Source organism: Centropristis striata, chromosome 3 (genome assembly GCF_030273125.1).
Source record: "Centropristis striata isolate RG_2023a ecotype Rhode Island chromosome 3, C.striata_1.0, whole genome shotgun sequence".
Taxonomy (NCBI): Eukaryota; Metazoa; Chordata; class Actinopteri; order Perciformes; family Serranidae; genus Centropristis; species Centropristis striata.
The window spans coordinates 8,741,792-8,760,780 of NC_081519.1; the positions used below are offsets into that span (position 1 = coordinate 8,741,792).

The window sequence follows — 18,989 nt, forward strand, 5'->3', positions numbered from 1 at the left end:
TGAAAGTGAGGAATCCAAACTTACAAACGAAACACAAGCTGTCGTTGAAGCTGCTGCAGGCCCCTTCCTGTCCTGATAAAGCTGGGTTTATTAATGCTGGATCATTTGCTGCTGTCATCCCTTTTGGCATTTTAGAGTGACATATGGACCAGCTGGGTTTGTGTTGTGTGTCTGCTGTGTTCAGCTTACTAATGTACGATACATAGTGGAAGGAAGAATTTATTCAGTGACATTTGGTGTTAAAAACATGCAAACTTGCTTTGACATCTTTAATATTCAGGCTGTTTTATGAAACTGTTTACAGTCTTTACATGTACAAGAAAGCAAGTTATTTTAAACTTATATTTGCACCGTGGTGCAGTGGTTTGTGTCAGCTGGGGCCCTTCTGTGTTGGGTTTGCATGTTTTTTTTAAGCTTTCTGGATTCCTGCCACTGTCCAAAGACGTGTAGGTTAATTGTTGATTCTTATTCTGCCTGTAGTTGTAAATTGAGTAGTGGTTGTCCGTCTCTATGTGTCCGTCTCTGTGGTTGTCTGGCGTGAACCCTTCTTGCACCAATTACGATCTGTTCCAGCCCCCCACCACCCAGAATAAGATAAGCAGTTGCAGATAACAGATGAAATCTCTAATAATAGTAAATGCATCCTGGAATCTAAATTTCCACATTTTTTAAACAAAAAAATCCTCTTTCACTTGAGGTGTTTTAGAGACATTAATGAATTCTCAGTGGAGTCTGTTGGCTCCAACCACTGCTTCGACATGAAACTGTTATTGTCTGACTCGTGCACATGGTGGTAGCATTGAGCCACTTCTAAATGTCCTCAGTGGAGGCTGAAGTATTTACTGTTTGTGCCAGGAAAACTGAGATTAGGTGTTTTTTGTAACATTATGTAATTTGGGATGTATAATTTCAGTTTCAAAAGTCAGGGTTTTTATAGAAATCCTAACGATTTTATTTTTTATTTTTTCCATGCAAATCTGGAATTAAGAGTGTATACTGACTTCAATCTTTCTACAGTTTTTACAATGAACAATTTTGATATGTACACATACAGCTGGTATTTCTAGTTCATATCTGTGAACAGAGCCCGACTAATAAGGGATTTTTGAGACTGAAGCCAATACAGATTTTAGAGGGGAAAATTCACTGATAACCAATATGGAGGCCGATATAGTAATTTTTTGAGTTGGAATAAAAAATAGACCTTTTCTATGTGGTTTGTGCATCAATTTTTCAAATCTGCAAATGTACCCAGAAAGCTAAAACTTAATTAAATCATATTTAATATTGTTGCTTAATATTATACATCATACAAACACTGTATTACATTTTCAGCTGAGTATAATAAATGATAACTGAGAAAATAAAGAATAAATAGGAACAAAATTGCTAAATAAACATCATTACTCTTCAGTGTCAGTCAACTGCTGACTATTTAAAAAAAGGAAAGAAGAAATCGTATTTAATAACGGCACATATCAGGCAGCATATACATCGATACGGATGTGCCTTTGATAGGCCAATATCAGCTGACAATATCTGTCAATATACCTGTCAGGCTGTATTTATGAAGACTTTTTCATAATTCCCAGCAAACTGGCATCATGACAGTTTTTAATTCCTCAGTAATGAAAGCAAGTCAACAAAGAAAGTCATGTAAACAATTCAGTTTTCATCCTGGTTCTGTGTTGTCATCAGTTTTCCCAGTTTGCTTTAATGTTGAGATACTGTATGGAGTAGCAGAGAGAGGGTTGCTTGTCTATCAACCTGTGAGTAAGTGTGTACACACAGTGAAACATGTCGATGTCTGGGGTTATCACAGAGAAACGCTTCCTAACAACAATGTTCAGCATCCTCTCTCTCTCTTCCTGCAGGGAGAAAAGGGCAGCACAGGAGAGAGGGTGAGTCACACCATCACCAGCTTGTCCTCTCACTGCAGAAATGTCCCGAGGAGCACGCAAGTGTAATGATTCTCAGCTCTTATCTCTCTTTGCTGACAGGGACCTCCAGGAGTCGGCAGCGGGGTTGCCGTGAAGGGCGAGAAGGGCTCCCCAGTAAGTGCTGTCAATCACTGCCAAAGTGCTGACATGTTTAGTTTGCAGATGGACTCTGTGTGCATATGGCGGAGTATTTTGCATCTACTAATTGCCTTTTTACTATCAGGGCACTCCAGGAACTCCAGGGGCTCTTGGTCCTAGAGGGCCAGCAGGACCACAAGGCAGCAAAGGAGAACGGGTAGCTTGCAGATTGACGAGGTGTCTAAGTGTTTGAGCATGTGAGGTGTTTATCCTAGAGTAATGGCTTGTGGTTGTCTTTCAGGGCGATGGTGGGGACGGGGTGGCTGGACTTCCAGGCAGGCAAGGAGAGCCTGGGGACAGGGTAGGTTGGACACACAGCAACTTTAGATGTCTCATGTCACCATTACAGTAAAGACTAGAAAGAATTAACACTAGATACTTCTGCTACGCCCGAACAATCCCCTCAAACTTTTAATCTGCTCCTGGATCCAGATCTGTATCACGTCGTAACAGACAATCACACACATTAATGAAGAATATCTAAATTATCAAGGATGATTTATGCCAAATTTCAAGAGACTAATGGCAGCTATGTTGTGGGTATTTGAATTCATCATGATGCTGTAGTGCCACCTATAAGGAGTGTCATCACATTTTCTAAAGATCTCATAAAGTTGTTTGTGCATGATAAATTAAAAGATGGCTGCAATTGCACAATGAGTTTAAGAATTATAGAAGCAGTCATTTTATGTCAAATGGGCTATATAACCCTTAGTAAAACAGTTACAGCATAGGGCTGTGGAATTACAAAAACAACACTGATTTTATGCATTATATTTGTTAAATATTGGATAGAGGAAACAGAATGCATGTCATAAGACATATCCAGCTTATATGGATCGATACATGATAAGAAAATATGCTCCTGTTCCTCACAATGTTTGAGTTGTGAACAAAGGTATAAAGTGCGTTACACAGTTAACCCTCTGAACCACGAACAGTTTCAGGGTGATTTTTAGACAGAACATGAAGAATAAAGTGATGATGACATCAGTATTCTAAGCTTAGGTATGGTTGACTATTCGATACACATGATTCATTCAAAGGCGTCAGAAATTTGAAAATTCAATGATAATTTCTGGTTTTTACAGTTACTGGCTGTAATAAACATTTACACATTTAAACATTTTGTGTCATTTTGGCAATTTTTAAAAAGAATACATGTTTTTCAAACCCACTGGTGAGTTGTTAATGTTAGTTATTTGTGAGGGTTAATATCATTTAGTTGTTTTATGGACAATGGCTAAACTTTCCATTGACATTCACAGAAATCTCTAACGTCATTTTTGAGATTCTCAGTAGACAAACGCATGAATAAACACGACTAGAAAACATAACCTCCTTTATGGTTGAGGTCCTGTTGAGGTCTTTGTTTGGTTGATTACATTCCTAATCTTTCATTTTGCTCATGTCTTTCAGGGTCCTCGTGGGCCTCCAGGAGAAATTGGTAGCAAGGTAAGATAAAGGTGAGAAAAATAATTTATTTTGTAAGCTGTTAATAGAGGAATGACCTCTGCCGCTCTCCGTATTCTGATAGGGCGACCGAGGACAGCCAGGTGAGCCCGGATCCCAGGGAGACAGGGTGAGTCACGTGATGAGAGTGAATCAGTCAAGTATGTGCATGTCTGCGTGTGTGTGAGTGGGTTTTTAATTACTGTGGTCCACATTCACAGGTATGGCACCAGCTGTAGTGGTGCATTTTACCACATGCAGTTTCAACAAAATTAAAAGATCAAGATTGGATGAAATTAAGAAACCTTGCAGAGCAAGATATGCATCTCTTCAAGCTCACATTGGTCTGAGAAGTTCAAGTTAAGAAATGTTGGTTAGAAAAGGGAGGAGACAAGCTGTCGCTTTCCTGCAATCCAGGAAGACGGAGAACTTGTTTTCTTTTCTTTACTTTTCTTTTCTTTTCTGAAAGGTTTCCTTAGAGCAACATTAAGGCATGTACTGCACTGAAAGAGATTTTAAAGTGATAAAATTGCAGACCATATGTTGCACTTGTCCTTGTGATAACCAGTTACCATCTCACAAAGTAACAAAAAAGAAAAAAAGGACAAGAAACTCAAGGTTGTCAGTGGAAAAAAAAATTATACTCCTTATGTTCTTACTGGAAAGTACAAAGAACAATTTTAACGCTAATCAATGGAGTCTGGTGAAGAGGTCACTAGTTACAGGAAGGAGTCCAACAAAACTGATGGGAATAATTTTAATGTTTAACTTAAAGTTACTTGAAGTAATGATTAAGGTTAGACAAGCTCTTATGTATTCATTTTCTTAATTCATTGGAATAAATTGAGGCATTTTGTACAATGGCTTAACTTACTTTAAAGGAGTATAGGACCATCATAAGGATAAATCCGTAAATAAAGTGAACTTTTTTTGGTCATTTTGTGTCTTTTTTTAGTAATTTTGTGGGGGGTTTTTGGTCGTTTTGTGTCTTTTTTTAGTGATTTTGTGTCTTTTTGTGTATTTTTTGTCATTTTGTGTCTTTTTTTGGTCATTTTGTGTCTTTTTTAGTCCTTTAGTCCAACATAAAATGTGATTTTGAATCTTTTTTTTTACACTAAAACACTATCATGCTCAATAAAGAATTTTTAATGTTGCATATGTGAACAAAGGTGTCAAATCTAAAGCTTAGGAGAAAACTGTTTTTATGGTTTTATTTTAAGAAAATTTTAGGTTGGACTTAAAGGGAAATCTTAACTGAAGGTGTTTTAGTTGCCACAGTCGCAGAACATTTAACATGAGTTAACAGTCAGTAAATCTGGACATGTGTCTTTTCGCAGGGGGAGAGAGGACCTACTGGTGAAACTGGGGAGAGAGTGAGTAGAGAAGTGTTCACTTAGTTTTTAATTTAAAGTAGTTCATCTGTTGACATCCTTTCCTTTCTGGGTGGGATTGTGTGTGCTGATATCTGAATAATGTTGTCTCACAGGGGGACCCAGGGAAGCCAGGCCTCGCAGGAACACCGGGGCTGAGAGTGAGTGACAGACTGCCATGTAGTATTGGCTAACGCCATCAGTTGTTTCATGATGTGACTGCTATAAATGCACAGAGAGACTCATGAACGAGCCTTTTCCATCTGTCATCAGGGTTTAGCGGGGCCCAGTGGACCGCCAGGAGAAAAGGTGAGACTGATTAAATTATGTGTAATCACACGAGAAGCAGCAGGTTAACAGGAACGTGATTCCATCGCCGAACATTTCATAATCTGATCTAATGAATTTCCAAGCAAAGACCAAGGAACAATTGCACCTGTCTGTTCGCAGGGAAATGAAGGTGCACGTGGTGAGCCCGGCAGAAGTGTGAGTTATCAGATAAGGAGAAAATCATGACATGTATAATAACTTATCTGTCCTTTCATTTTGGATATGCACTTAAATTTCGAGTCCTTAACCTGTTATTCAAATTCTCCAGACTCCAGGTTTTCCTGGGAAGAAAGGGGACCAGGTGAGCTATCAAATTCTGTTAATTATCATGTAATATTTCATTTTGACAGATTTTCTTCACTCTGATTGGTTGATCTGCTGTTCTCCCACAGGGGGACCGAGGCGCGGCTGGTGTAGATGGAGGGAAGGGAGATAAAGGAGACGCGGGGCAGAAAGGAGAGCGAGTGAGCAACCAGGGGATAATGAACCTCTCTAGAAAATATGAAATTGTTTGTGTGTGCGGCACACTCACAGCCTGACATCTGTCTAAATGGCATTTCCTCCTCTGTCATTTTACAAGGGGGCTCCAGGGTCAGGAGCGGCAGCGGTCGGACCTAAAGGAGAGTCGGGAGATAGAGTAGGTTAACACCGGAGTCATCGTAACACCTCTTTTATCAGAGTCGCAAATGGCACCATCATAATGTTTACAGCTACTGTGATATATATCGCTGACAATAGCATCCATTATTCATGAAACATTCCCTTGTGCCACCTGTCAGTGTAAGTCATGCCCCAAAACCGCTCAAACTGAAAATAAATAAAACATGTGCTCTTCCCTCAGGGACCTCCTGGTATCGGTGGAAGGCCGGGTGCCAAGGTAAGAGGCCTGCTGTGGGGGGTTTGTGTGTGTGTTTTTAGCCTTTCTGTTTATTTGATAGTCAAACTGGTCTTTTATCTGTTCTTCAGGGAGATTCAGGTGATCCAGGAGAGAGGGGGGAGAACGGGCGGCCAGGAATCCCAGGAAAGCCTGGTCTCCCTGGGAAAGAGGTGAGTGGGTGTCTCAACTGTGCCACAATTTACACTTCAGTGACTGCTGCCCTTTTACAAAATCTTCTTTTTGGCATTCTCTTAATACAGTAGGTGCAAAAATACAATGAATTCTAAGTATATTCAATATAAAATATTCTCTGTGCAATGGTGCATCTTCAACTGTTGACTCTCTACATTGTATATAATGCTCCTGATTTTTTTTTCTCCTTTTGTTTAAATTTTTATATTTCTACATGTCTAAATTGTTAATACTTTTTTTAAAAATATTTCTACTTGTTTAAATTGTAACTTGTAAATACTATTTTTTTACTTGTTTAATTGCTAATACCTTTTTATATTTCTAGTTTGTTGTTTACTATTTATTGTTATTTTATTGAAGCTCCTCTCTATCTTGCTATCCACCGTGTTGCTGTAATACTGGAAATTTCCCCGTTATGGGACTAATAAAGGAAAATCTTAATCTTAAATGTTTAACAGGGGAGAGGGGCAGAGAGCAAAGGGTGACAAATGCTATAAAAACGTGGCAAAGAAAGTGACAAATGCAACTGTTAGCAAGAAAAAGTCAGTCCAGTTTGATGTGCATAATGGTTTTTTTATTTTATTTTATTTTATTTTATTATATTACCATTACTAATATTACTATTGTAAAAACAAAGCCAAGCTGTTATTGCATGTCGGTCCTGTTCAGCTTCCTTCTGTTCTTCCCAACATGCATCTCTTACTAATGATGTCATATTAGAGGTAAAAACAACACACTGTGTGCATGACATGTATTTTGTGAATGTTCTGTGACTCTCTACTCAGTTAATGTTGTAGTTTTTGACATTTAACACCATAAAGGTTTCCTTCCAGTCAAAATGAATAACGTATTTATACTTGTGTTTTACAGGGAGATAGAGGAGAGAAGGGTGACGAAGGCACACCTGTAAGTCTGATCAACATTTCAACATCCACTCTCTTCATAAAAAGTGTGTTTATTTATTTGTGTCTACATTTTACTGAAAATCTCTTTTTTTTCATCAGGGGGAGTCTGGACTTCCAGGAAAGTCAGGAGAAAGAGGACTGAGGGTAGGACAAGGGACACAAGTCAAGTTTTCCTTCTGTAACTTTGATGCCATGGTACATCAATGGAAAGTTCAGTTAACGGACATTTTTAATTGACCCCCCTCAGGGACTGGCTGGTCAGCCAGGACGGCCAGGAGAGAAAGGAGACATCGGAGACCCAGGAGAGCACGGACGAAATGTGAGGCACACGTTTATGTTTCATCATACAGACAGCTTTTCAATATGCTCTTGTGCTTTTCCACTGAAGCCTTGAGAGAAGAACCAGCGAGGAAGGTCAGCTGCTCAGCAAACTTATTGATCTGTGTTCAATCATAGGGCAGCCCCGGACCCGCAGGAGCGAGAGGAGAGAAAGGAGAACAGGTTTGTTGTTTGGTTTGTCCTTACAAAGTGCTGATATAACTTTATATCTACTGTTAGTGGGTTCAAATATTTCTCTCTCTTCTCAAAGGGACTCCAAGGGCCTCCAGGACCGGCAGGAAAAGCGGTGAGTGTTTCCAAAATAAAATAAACCATAATGACGAGAAATAAGACATTTTTTACAGTCTGCAGCATCTTCTCACAATTGAAGAAACTTCAATACACATCAATTCAATCCAATTCTGATACTCTGATACTAAGTACAAAGGTATAAAGTAAAAACAAAAATATATATATATGATACATATGGGATATAATGCAGTTCTATACTATTAAGTACTACACAAAGTATTTAAAGTGTACACCACAAAAAAACTACAACATTAAAATGTTTTTACATGTATCTGTTAGTGACAAAAACAGCAAGACCGATATCGGGCAGCCGATGATATCAGCCAATATTGACCTATCGTAGTCATATTGGTATGTATCAATATCAGCATATAGTCATGAAAAAAATTATTGGACCACCATTTTTCTTCAATTTGTTGTTCATTTTAATGTCTGGTACAACTAAAGGTCCATTTCCAGTGGAAATCAAGAAAACCATGGAAAATGGCTAGATATCTTAAATCTTAAATTAAACTCTTATTAGCTATTTTTGTTGTTATTATATTTGTCCAAGCAAATGTACCTTTAGTTGTACCAGGCATTAAAATGAAAAAAAAATTCTCTCTCAGCTGAAATGTTCTACATCTTATGTATGATAATGTTGAATATTCTAAAATAGTCATATGCCCATAGAATACAGTCTCTGAGTACTTTTGCAGAGTCATATCAGTGTGAAATCCGTATTGAAAAGGTCTATTTTCACTCCAACTCAAAACTAGATATTATAATATCTATTATCTGTGAATTGTTCCCCTCTGAATGATATGAAATGATGATATGAATACTTTCATTTTTGAATATATTTTAAAATTAGGACTTGTAATGGTGTCATTTTAGACTTTCAGTATTTCTTCTTTTACTCCAGTAAAGTATCTGAGTACTTGTGGATATCACATGTTTGTTGTCTTGGCCAGGTGGACATTCTGGGCCAGCTGAAAGGAGAGAGAGGAGAAAAGGTATGTACTGTACCAGTGAACTTGTGAATTCCAAGTATCTTTCCAAGTGCAGTCTTACTGGAGCCATTGTAGTTATTGCAGACACACTTAAAAAAAAAAAAACTCCTAAAAAAATGTCATGATGACGTCATTGTGATTTCCAGGGCGACGCTGGTGACCCAGGAGAGCACGGCGGCAAAGGTCAGAAAGGCGAATCGGGAACTCCCGGAGCTGCAGGCCTACGAGTGAGTTTGCCTCATTCTTGCAATTTGTAAATGCTTCTATGAGCATGTGATAAGCCAGCATACAGTACAGCACATACATCTGTATGCGCGCTGACTTCTCTCCCTGTTGATTTGGTATGCATGACTGATGATGCTTTGTGACTTCTTGTGCTTTCCCTGCTGTCTATAAAGGGTCCTGAGGGACAACGGGGACCGGCAGGCACAAGAGTGAGTTACTGCTTCCCTACTTCAGTTCTAGGTATCTGTATACACTGAATTATTTGTTCATTACCTTTCACATTTATTTACATATCTTTCCCGTATGTTTTCAGGGTGACGCAGGGGAAAGAGGAGCACCTGGAGAGAAGGTTTGAAATCACTCAGTGTGGCTGGTTCTCACAGTCTCACCTATTGAACTCATCAGTCATGTAGTTTTATGAATATATTAAAAAAAAAAATTGGCATTCTCTCTGTCCTTCATTCCACTGCAGTCAGTTTCCCACGCTGTACAATCCCAGTGGGATGAAGTGCAGAGGGGCCGGCAGAAAGCCTGACAGCCAAATGTTGAATTGAGACACTTAAATGGATAGTTTCGATTTATTGAAGTGTCGTTGTATGACGTACTTATCCAAACACAGTTTATTACCAACAGTAGATGGTGGTCGACACAAGCTAAGCAATGTACTGCTGGGGACCAGGGCAGCAGCAAAACATGTTTTAACAGCCTAAAAAATCAGCTTGAGTGTGCCCTACACTGCTTTATCTGCTGTCAGACAGCTCTGTTTAGTTCATAGAGGGAGAACTGAAGCGGTTCGATGCTCTCTTCAAAGCCACTGGACTCCATTAACAAAAACAGTAATTTCACCTGGTAGAATAAGGGAGTTGTTGGTCTACTGCTGCCTTAATTGGTTAGTTTGTTTGTGTTATTGTGTGACTTTGATGGACCCAAATTCACACTTTAAAACACATAAAGTCACATACCAACATAATCAAAGCAACTGATGGAGGCAGCAGGAGACCAACAACATGTTCCCATGTTCTGCAAGGTGAAAATACTGTCTTGGTCAGTGGAGTCTGGATAGGTCCTTCATACAACCTCACTTCATTAAACTGACACTTTTTAAACTTTTTTTTTTTACTGTAATGTAAATGTTGTTTTCTAACCCTAAACATCTGTGTTATCAGGGAGAAAGGGGAGCATCTGGGTTAGATGGACGTCCCGGTGTGGATGGTAAACAAGGTGCTGCTGGACCAGCTGGTCTGAGGGTACTTCACTTTTTACCATCATTCCCCCAAACTTTAAAACAACCTGCACTACATGCATAGCCTCACTGAGTGGTGAATGTGTGTAGCTGATCTAATATGTTTGTTGTTTCTTTGTTGCAGGGGGATCCTGGGAAACAGGGGGATCCTGGGAGGGATGTGAGTATAACCTTTCCTTGTGTGGATGTTTAAAGAATACAACTGGGCCCGATTTAGTTACATGTAATGCTCACTTCAGTCATGACATTTTTATTTTCAAGTTGGTTACATTTTTTTTCATTCAATTTTTCTGATTTTAATCATGTTATCCAAATTCTATGAGATAAGATAAGATAAGATGTGACTTTATTTATCCCGCAGTGGGGAAATTTAGTTGTCACAGCAGCTCAAAATACAGACACATAGATATAGAAGACAGAATAAGAACAAGATTATAAAAAATAAGACACATACATACATTCTATACACATTATATACATACATTTCTGCTATTTGGCATAATTATTAATATATATTATTGTGTTGTTTGTTTTCCTGAGAGTACTTTGCATTTTACAGATATTGCACATTGGGGAAAAATATATTTTAGCAACATGAACATCAATGAATAAATGCATTTAAATATATGCAGAGATATACACAGTATAATATAAGTGGTATATAAAACACATTTTCAGTGAACATGCATGCCTCTAATTTGCATTCACACATGTGCACTTTGTGTGTGCGTGCTGCAGAGGGCACTGTGGAGGCGCTAACGTTCAGTCTGCACTCCAGTGGCTAGTTGCATAAGCTGGCAGTAGGGAAAGACGTCTCCAGTCCAGTCCAGTTTCACAGGAGACTATTATGTAATATAATATTAAATCTGAAACTCTCCAACTGCTTAACTCACAGTTTAGTTAAAGAGTCTAATTCCTATTTTAAGAGACAGACAGATGACAACTCCATCACTGCTGCTGTCCGTCCAAAACAAATTGCAGTTTCTATTTCTGTTGCGTCTGCCAAGTGCATCTGGACTTTAAATGCTAAATTATACATTTTAAACTTTTCTTTTAACTGTCCTTACATCCCCATAATGCAGTGTGAAATGTGAGTAAATCTGTTTTTAGCTTAGCAGGCATAAAAGTCACAAAAGTGAGATTAAACCATTCAATGTGATGTGCATCGGTTTGATTTACCAGGGTTTACCAGGACTTAGAGGGGACCAGGGCCCCCCAGGACCTGTTGGGCCTCCAGGAACTGCAGGGATACCTGTGAGTACACACACGCACGCACTCACACACACACACACACACACACACACACACAAACACGCACACACATATACTTACAAAGTAAAATTTTTTTGTTTACATAAGTCTTTGTCAGTCTTTTCCATTCTATTTTTCTGTACATCTCTGTCTGTTTTCAGTGAAATGTCCAATAAATGAATAATGTATATGAAATAAATGAACATATCTATGATATAAATCATGAAATAAATTAGCCAATAAATACAGAAATTCATGTAAATATAGACATATAAATCAATCCACATAGTTCAATAAATAAATATATTTTTTATTTTAAAAAATTTCATATATCAAGAGATTTTTATTTCACAATTCCACATTTATTAATTTTGGGAGAGTTTTATTTAATAATTTAAAATTAATTTATTTCATGGGAATTTTATGTCATAATTCTTAATTTATTTATCTATCCATCTAAATGGCATTCCATAGTTTTTGACCACATTTACTTAGTTGTTTATTTCTTAGTTATTTATTTCATAGGCTTATTTATCTATTTATTATTGATTTAAATGGCTTTACATGTTTTTTTTTCCCCTCACATTTACTTAGCTTTGTATCATTGTCCTTGTTGTGTTTTAGGGTAAAGCAGGTGAAGATGGAAAACCCGGTTCTGCTGGCAAAATGGTAACTGCTTACTTTTCTCACCTGATACACTTCATCTTCTCTCGCTGACTTGCTGTAATAAGATGTCTTGCACATTGTATTACTGGCTTGACTTCAATATTTACAGTGTACAGTCAGAATATGAATCTTGCTCAGTAGTGCTTTGTTCTTTCTCTCAGTACGTCTCTCTATCATTCTCTAATTTGGTAATGGCGTTGACAGTAAAGCAGGGAGGACATTTATTTCGAGGTCTGCTGCATAATGGCTGTCTTAAGTGAGTCTCGAAAGCAGCGGCACTGAATTATCTGAGTGCTCCCGCAGCAGATCGGCCATCACTCAGTTTGTTTGTTTGAGTCTGTAATGCTTTTTGTTTTTACTTACAGGGTGAGGATGGAGTGCCAGGTGAAGACGGGAGAAAGGTTTGTGGCTGTTTATTAGTTTGTGTGATGATCTGGCATCAACAGGAGGAGGCTTAGTCAAGTAGTTTCAGGATTCTTTTCAATAAAGTACTTTGACCTACAACAACATTTTGCTGTTTGACAATCTATAAACCTTTAGTCTGTTAATGTATAGCACCTTTAATTAAATACTCAGTATTTTTTTATATTATTTTTGAAGGATTTGCTACAATGGCATATAAGGAGTAGTATGGGTGTTATGGGGTATTATTTTGAGAAAAAAGTGGCAAATCAAGGAGGAAAAAGTGGCAGATTTATGAGAGAAAAAAAGTTGGAAAAATAGTCTAGTGTTTTGTTTTTCAAGGAATTCCATCGCCACAGAAGCTGCTGCATATCGTGTACTATGTCTGCAGGGAGTGACTTAATCAAATTATACTTTGCAATCAGATTTAGCAGTAAGGAAATACTCTTGGTTTTAGCCCAGAATCACCATGTTATCATAAGTATCCATACTTTGAAGAGACATTGCCGTGAATTGGGCTTATTAGGAAGAAAACACAGTACTAATGTGAATGAGGTGATCGCTTTCCTGCATCAGGAACTAAAACGCAATGGACAGATGCAAAGATATCGCTGGTTACATCTGTGTCACTTTTTTCTCATGAATCTGCTACTTTTTTCTCAAAACATTTTAGCCCCCTCCCCCGGGTCCTCATTTATATATATGTATATATTTTTTTCCATACTTGGCCCTAATACATCGTCGTAAATTACACTGCTTTTGTTACGACAACAAAAAAAATCATCAAACAAAACTGATTATGTATTAAATCAAACAATACTTTAGTGATGTAGGATTAGTGTCTTTTTAGAAAACGGTTTATGAAGATTATGCTTTTTATGTCTGGTCCTCTTTGTGACTCTGACTCTTCTTTCTTTAATCTGCAGGGTGACAAAGGAGAATCAGGAGCAGCTGGAAGAGATGTCAGTTTCGCCAAATCTCCTTGATATCATTATCTCTTTGTGTTTTGTTGTCAGTTTGTTTTTTACGATGCATCCTGTCCTGTCAGCCTGCCCCGTCTGTCTCACCTCCTGCTTCCTGTATTGATCCTTGACTTTATTGTATTACACATCAGCTTTCCTCCTTTCTTTTCTCCTCATCACTTTCCCACTAAAGTGTGTATTTATCAACTGTAATTTGCTCTGACATTGACATTACCATCACACTCTCACTCACTGCTGAATCAATAGGCTTCTCAGAAGCAGCTATATAAATTCACTAGCCTCTAATGATCAAGCCTAGCCTTTAAGGGGGAGCTACTTCTGAGAGGAATCCAGAGAGGCACCAAATGTCAGCGTGCTGTTTTCATGTGCAAATTCACATTAATTATCTCTCTAACATCAGTGGAGGGGTGGCAGCGGCCACCTGCTTTGATTTTATAGTCCGCTCAGCTCTACTATAGTGCAGGAGGAAGTCACTGTGTGTAGAGAGAGACTCAGTTGTGCAGTCGCATGTGTTTTTCAGGGACGGGACGGGCAGAAAGGAGACCGGGGCCTTGGCGGGCCTGTTGGACCCCCGGGACCTGCCGGGACTCCTGGAGTGCCTGGCAGCATCGGTCCTCCTGGACAGGTACGACTGATGTAGACACAATTGAACATATTATGAATGGGAATAAGGCTGAGCAATAATCCAATGTAATAAATAACATAGTCTTTAAATGGAATCATATCATGATCAAATTGTATATAGAGATATTGTGATACGTTATATAAATTGATAATAACAAGCACATATTTTTGGGAAATTGGAAAAAAAAGTGTAAGATTGCAGTTTTGGTTTTACATTGCATCTTATATTAAAAATTCACTGTAAAGCTGGAAATATACATCTATTTATTCTCTAGGATTTCACTTTAAATGGTTGGATTCACAGAAGTTCTTAATTAAATAACAAAATAGTCAGTATTTTTCATTGAAGTATATAATTCACACATGAGTATACGTGAGTATGAACGTGATGCTGTAAATTGAAATGGATTTTGACTGACTGTCAGTATTTTCAATCATTCATCAAGTCGATCAGGATCCTTCTCCTCTGTGGTCCCCGTTATAGTTGTGTCGTGGACTCTGCCATCCACTTGAGTTAGAGTGATTTTTAAAACGATGTAGTTATCTTTATAGGCATCGTTCTTAGTGTGCACCCTTTAACTTTACCATGTGATAATTTCACATAGACCACCACACCAAGCACCACAAAAACTTGCTATCTCTTGTTGTTTGGTCGAGATGAAATTACCTATATCGGCATAGAAGATTTTGGCCATATCGCCCTGAATGGGAGCGATAGTTGGTCATCATAACTAATCTATACCCTGTCCCTGTCTCTCAGGTGGTGTATGTTAAAGGAGCTCAAGCGGCACCAATCCCAGGGCCGCAGGGGCCTCCAGGAACCCCTGTGAGTATGCATGACTTTGCAGCACTGTGACATTGTTGTTAATTAAATTGTTTAAATGCATATTACAGTCAGTGATTCTCCTGAAGCATAGTGTGTGAGGAATGATATGGACCTCCAAGGGCTAATGTGCATTAATGGAAGCTGAAATCATTATCCATGCATACAAAAGATCTCCTCTGCATGTAATGATGTTTTCATATGGTTGGAATTCTTTTTGCATACTATCATAGAAAAGGTCATTTCACATCAATATGAGCCAGAAAGGTGGAGCTGATAACTGGCTCCTGTGTGGTGGTGTATTCCCCGGCAGCGTGGCTCTCTCACATGTAGCTGCAGAGATGTGTCTTTTATCTACATCTGTCCACGTATGTGAGTGCAGCCCTCCCGCAGTCTTATCTGTTGATGTTTTTATCATTGTCCTTGCTGTGTCCTTCAGGGCGTACCTGGGACCCATGGAGTAGGGGGAGCCAGAGTAAGTCCTGGTTGTCTGTATTGATCTCAGCTTGCTTTAGATTAATAACCACTTAGTTGTTTTTTTTTTGACCTTCTAACGTTATTTGTTCCAGGGGGAAAGAGGTCCACCCGGCTTCAAAGGTGATGCTGTAAGTTAATCCATCCTTATTGTGTTGAAAGTGCGAAGTGAGCAAGGTTTCATGTGTTTTGTTTTGACACTTTGATATATTTTTATTGGCAGGGAGACCCAGGAGAGGACGGGGCGCCGGGAAAACCTGGGACAGCAGTGGTAGGACGTCAGAACATCACCTGTCATGACTCTGCTGTGACTTGTGAATCATTTATTGTAAATGTTGTTCTTCTCTGTTGACTGATGTTTTTGTATTTCTCTTACCAGGATGTACAGAAGGCTCTGGCTGGTTTTGGCATTCAGGTACGCGGACTGCCACACATTTAGGATTTGCAATTTAACCCTCGGAACCCCAAACAGTTTCAGGGTGTTTTTGACTTGATTACTCACCTTGGCATTATATTTCACTGCAGTATAAGCAGTGAAACAGCACAATCCTGGCTAGAGCGGTCATTTGTGCATGCATTATAACAGTTATCATAAAAAAATAGTGAAGCAAAGTTAAGTTTCTTGGATAATGTATTTTACAAAATTGTCAATATCAGTATTTTAAGTTTAGATTTTGTCCTGACGGAAGCATTCGTCACACATGATTTATTCCATAGCTGTCGGAAATTTGAATATCCATTTATAATTACTGTTTTTGCCGTTTTTGGCTATGATAAATGATGAAATTTAGGCTATTTAAAAAAAAGAAAAAAGAAAACATCTATTCCAAACTAACCAGCGTGTTATGAGGTTCACTGGCTCAGTCTTGAGTATTTTGTCATTGAAGGAGATATATTTAAATTCAATAGAGCCTTTACTTAAGATTTGAATATGATGAAATTAGCTTTATGATCAATTCTAAAATAGAAGCACCTGTGTTAAGAGTAATGCCTACACACTGACTTCAAATTACAGATGTGTTTTCAAGAACACAGCCTTACAAAAGGCTGCTACATACATATAATATGCACAAAACTATTTCCCCATTAATGTCTGTCAGTGTAGCACAATTCCTGAAATACCTAAATGATCCTGTTAGTAGTCAGACTTGTTTTCAAATGTCAAATTGAATTTGTGTTGTGGAGTTATTTTTAAAATACATTTGGCAACAAACTGCAGATGCCCATAGGAACAGAAAGACCATTTTTAACTTTATTCATTCCAAACAGCCTTAATCTTAATAATTACTCATGTATCTATTAGGGATATATGAATGAACATTTTAACATAATGGTCTTGTAATGGAAAATGTCCTGGATTGCCCTTGTTCAAAGTGTTATTATTTGTCCAAGTGCCATGATGCCATTTACAGCTTCTGGATGTATTTATAACTCAGCTGTGGTCAATTAGTTTCAAAATAAAAATGTCTTCAATCCAGTAAAAGCGGATTAACAGAGTTGTCGCAGTCAAACATGAGATTGCCTCTTGCTTTATCAACATTATAAATTATATATAGGACATTATAAATGGGACTGAAAGCAGTTAAAACCCACAGCAGCATGTAGGACTTCACGCCATGGACCCAGCCATATATTTATGTCACTTTTTAGCATAATTTCCTCCCGACAAAGTGGAAGAGTTTACTAACCTCATGTAGTATTCCTGCAGATGAAAACTATCTTAATCACTCACTGTAACACCACATATTTTTTGTGAGTTTTGGTCACGATAACAATTTTTTTAAGACAATATATTTTCCCAGAAACTACCACAATAAACAATAGTATCGTTGATGCCATTTTAGGACCATTTTATGCGACATATATAATGAAATTAGAGCATAATAATCCAAGTACATCCTTTTCAACAGCAATTATTTTTTCAATCTCAAGAATATTAAACATTGGAATTGAATTGTGGAATTGAATTATGGAAAATTGTGGATTGTATTATATTATTTTATATTACAAATAACGTAAAAAAAACAGCTGGAATTGCTGCTTGGGAAATATAGGGTTTCTTTTAGGCAATTCATACTGCCTGTCAAACATTTGCACAATACTTTAAACACAACACAAAAAGTACGTAAACGACGATATATCAAGTCCAGAAAAAACTATCGTGTTCATTTTATGCATTGAACGATAAGTTGATAAAATTATTATTGTGACAGGCCTAGCGAAAGCTTTTTCAAATGACCACTACACATTGGCCCTCATTTATCGAACGAGCGTAGAAACAAGCACAGATCTGAGCGTATATTTCATTTTACGACAGGGTTCGCGTGTGATTTATCAAACGATCGTACCTCGCCAATCACAGCGTGAGAAATTGATTTATCAACAGCCAATCGGCTGTTGATAAATGTGGCTGCTCGAAACAAGTGGTAATTTAAATACCACGCCCTAATATACATAGACATATATGTATATATGTCTATGCTAATATATACCCGATTCAGATGGCTCGCCTCGAGAGTTTACGACACCGACGCAATACGGCCAAAAAGAGGATTTTCCCCCGCTAAAGTCAGCTTTATTAGCAAAGTGCACCATTACAAATAACAACAGGAGCGAAATAGACATATTACAGAAATATGCAGTGACAGAGGATTATGAAATAAAAGTACTTATAGTTATATACTCAAACAAGTTCGGTGAATATTTTACTTTTGGACCACAGACATAAAGGTTTTTACAGCCTTTTAAAGCAGGTAAATAATGTTTTAAAGTAAGTTTTAATTCCATGCCTTCTCACAGGCAGAAAGCGAAACGCTGACGTCCAACAGGTACAACACAACAAACACAGCATAAAAAGTGAAAAGGAAGGAAATCAGTGGTGCTGTCAGCAGAGTAGCCTACCAGTGGATCATCCAACTCCCGGCGAGGTTGAAATATTTCATTTATACATTGTGATATATAAAGCCTAATAGCCTATATAATATCCAAATATTGTTATTATTATGATAGAGAGATATTATTCACCTCTTTACATTTAGTAAGAATTATGTCCCAGTCAGAGGAGCGTGTGGCAGCGCTGATTGGAAATGTTTCTATTCGGGCAGAACCGCTGGTGGAGGAGACGCTGACGCTCCGGTGTCCGAGCCGGTTAACCGTAAACATTTAATAGCAGAAGACGACAACATTTAACAGCCTCGGCTAGTATTCTGTTGAAAGAATGTCACGGTCGCAGGGTGAATTTATTTTAAATGATGTTTTAATGATAAATAATGAAACCTAAACATGTTTTGCTTTGTCACCATTTTAAAAAATAACCGAAAGAGTTTTATCAGCTCCAGGCATCAATACAATAATCTAAGATCAATTCTCCGACTCAGACGTGTGGACTTCACGCTGACTCAAATTTGCGTACACGAGCTGAGACCAGACGTGAGATTTGATCGTAGCGTCCGCTCACATCCGAATTGATAAA

At 38.1% G+C, this 18,989-nt stretch overlaps 1 protein-coding gene across 1 annotated transcript in view; it reads left to right on the plus strand.

Moving 5' to 3' along the window:
* Positions 1-18,989, plus strand: part of col7a1 (collagen, type VII, alpha 1) — an 85,480-nt gene that overhangs the window by 19,068 nt on the left and 47,423 nt on the right. Inside the window, exons 36-71 of the mRNA XM_059330356.1 lie at positions 1,875-1,901; positions 2,001-2,054; positions 2,164-2,235; positions 2,320-2,379; positions 3,498-3,533; positions 3,616-3,660; positions 4,868-4,903; positions 5,017-5,061; positions 5,174-5,209; positions 5,351-5,386; positions 5,499-5,531; positions 5,623-5,694; positions 5,811-5,867; positions 6,072-6,107; positions 6,197-6,277; positions 7,170-7,205; positions 7,304-7,348; positions 7,452-7,523; positions 7,661-7,705; positions 7,794-7,829; positions 8,788-8,829; positions 8,973-9,053; positions 9,225-9,260; positions 9,365-9,400; positions 10,218-10,298; positions 10,419-10,454; positions 11,477-11,548; positions 12,170-12,214; positions 12,577-12,612; positions 13,540-13,575; positions 14,117-14,221; positions 14,981-15,046; positions 15,483-15,518; positions 15,613-15,648; positions 15,741-15,788; positions 15,897-15,932. Coding sequence (XP_059186339.1) covers positions 1,875-1,901; positions 2,001-2,054; positions 2,164-2,235; positions 2,320-2,379; positions 3,498-3,533; positions 3,616-3,660; positions 4,868-4,903; positions 5,017-5,061; positions 5,174-5,209; positions 5,351-5,386; positions 5,499-5,531; positions 5,623-5,694; positions 5,811-5,867; positions 6,072-6,107; positions 6,197-6,277; positions 7,170-7,205; positions 7,304-7,348; positions 7,452-7,523; positions 7,661-7,705; positions 7,794-7,829; positions 8,788-8,829; positions 8,973-9,053; positions 9,225-9,260; positions 9,365-9,400; positions 10,218-10,298; positions 10,419-10,454; positions 11,477-11,548; positions 12,170-12,214; positions 12,577-12,612; positions 13,540-13,575; positions 14,117-14,221; positions 14,981-15,046; positions 15,483-15,518; positions 15,613-15,648; positions 15,741-15,788; positions 15,897-15,932 — 1,788 coding nt within the window. The remainder of the gene's footprint in view (positions 1-1,874; positions 1,902-2,000; positions 2,055-2,163; positions 2,236-2,319; positions 2,380-3,497; positions 3,534-3,615; positions 3,661-4,867; positions 4,904-5,016; positions 5,062-5,173; positions 5,210-5,350; positions 5,387-5,498; positions 5,532-5,622; positions 5,695-5,810; positions 5,868-6,071; positions 6,108-6,196; positions 6,278-7,169; positions 7,206-7,303; positions 7,349-7,451; positions 7,524-7,660; positions 7,706-7,793; positions 7,830-8,787; positions 8,830-8,972; positions 9,054-9,224; positions 9,261-9,364; positions 9,401-10,217; positions 10,299-10,418; positions 10,455-11,476; positions 11,549-12,169; positions 12,215-12,576; positions 12,613-13,539; positions 13,576-14,116; positions 14,222-14,980; positions 15,047-15,482; positions 15,519-15,612; positions 15,649-15,740; positions 15,789-15,896; positions 15,933-18,989) is intronic.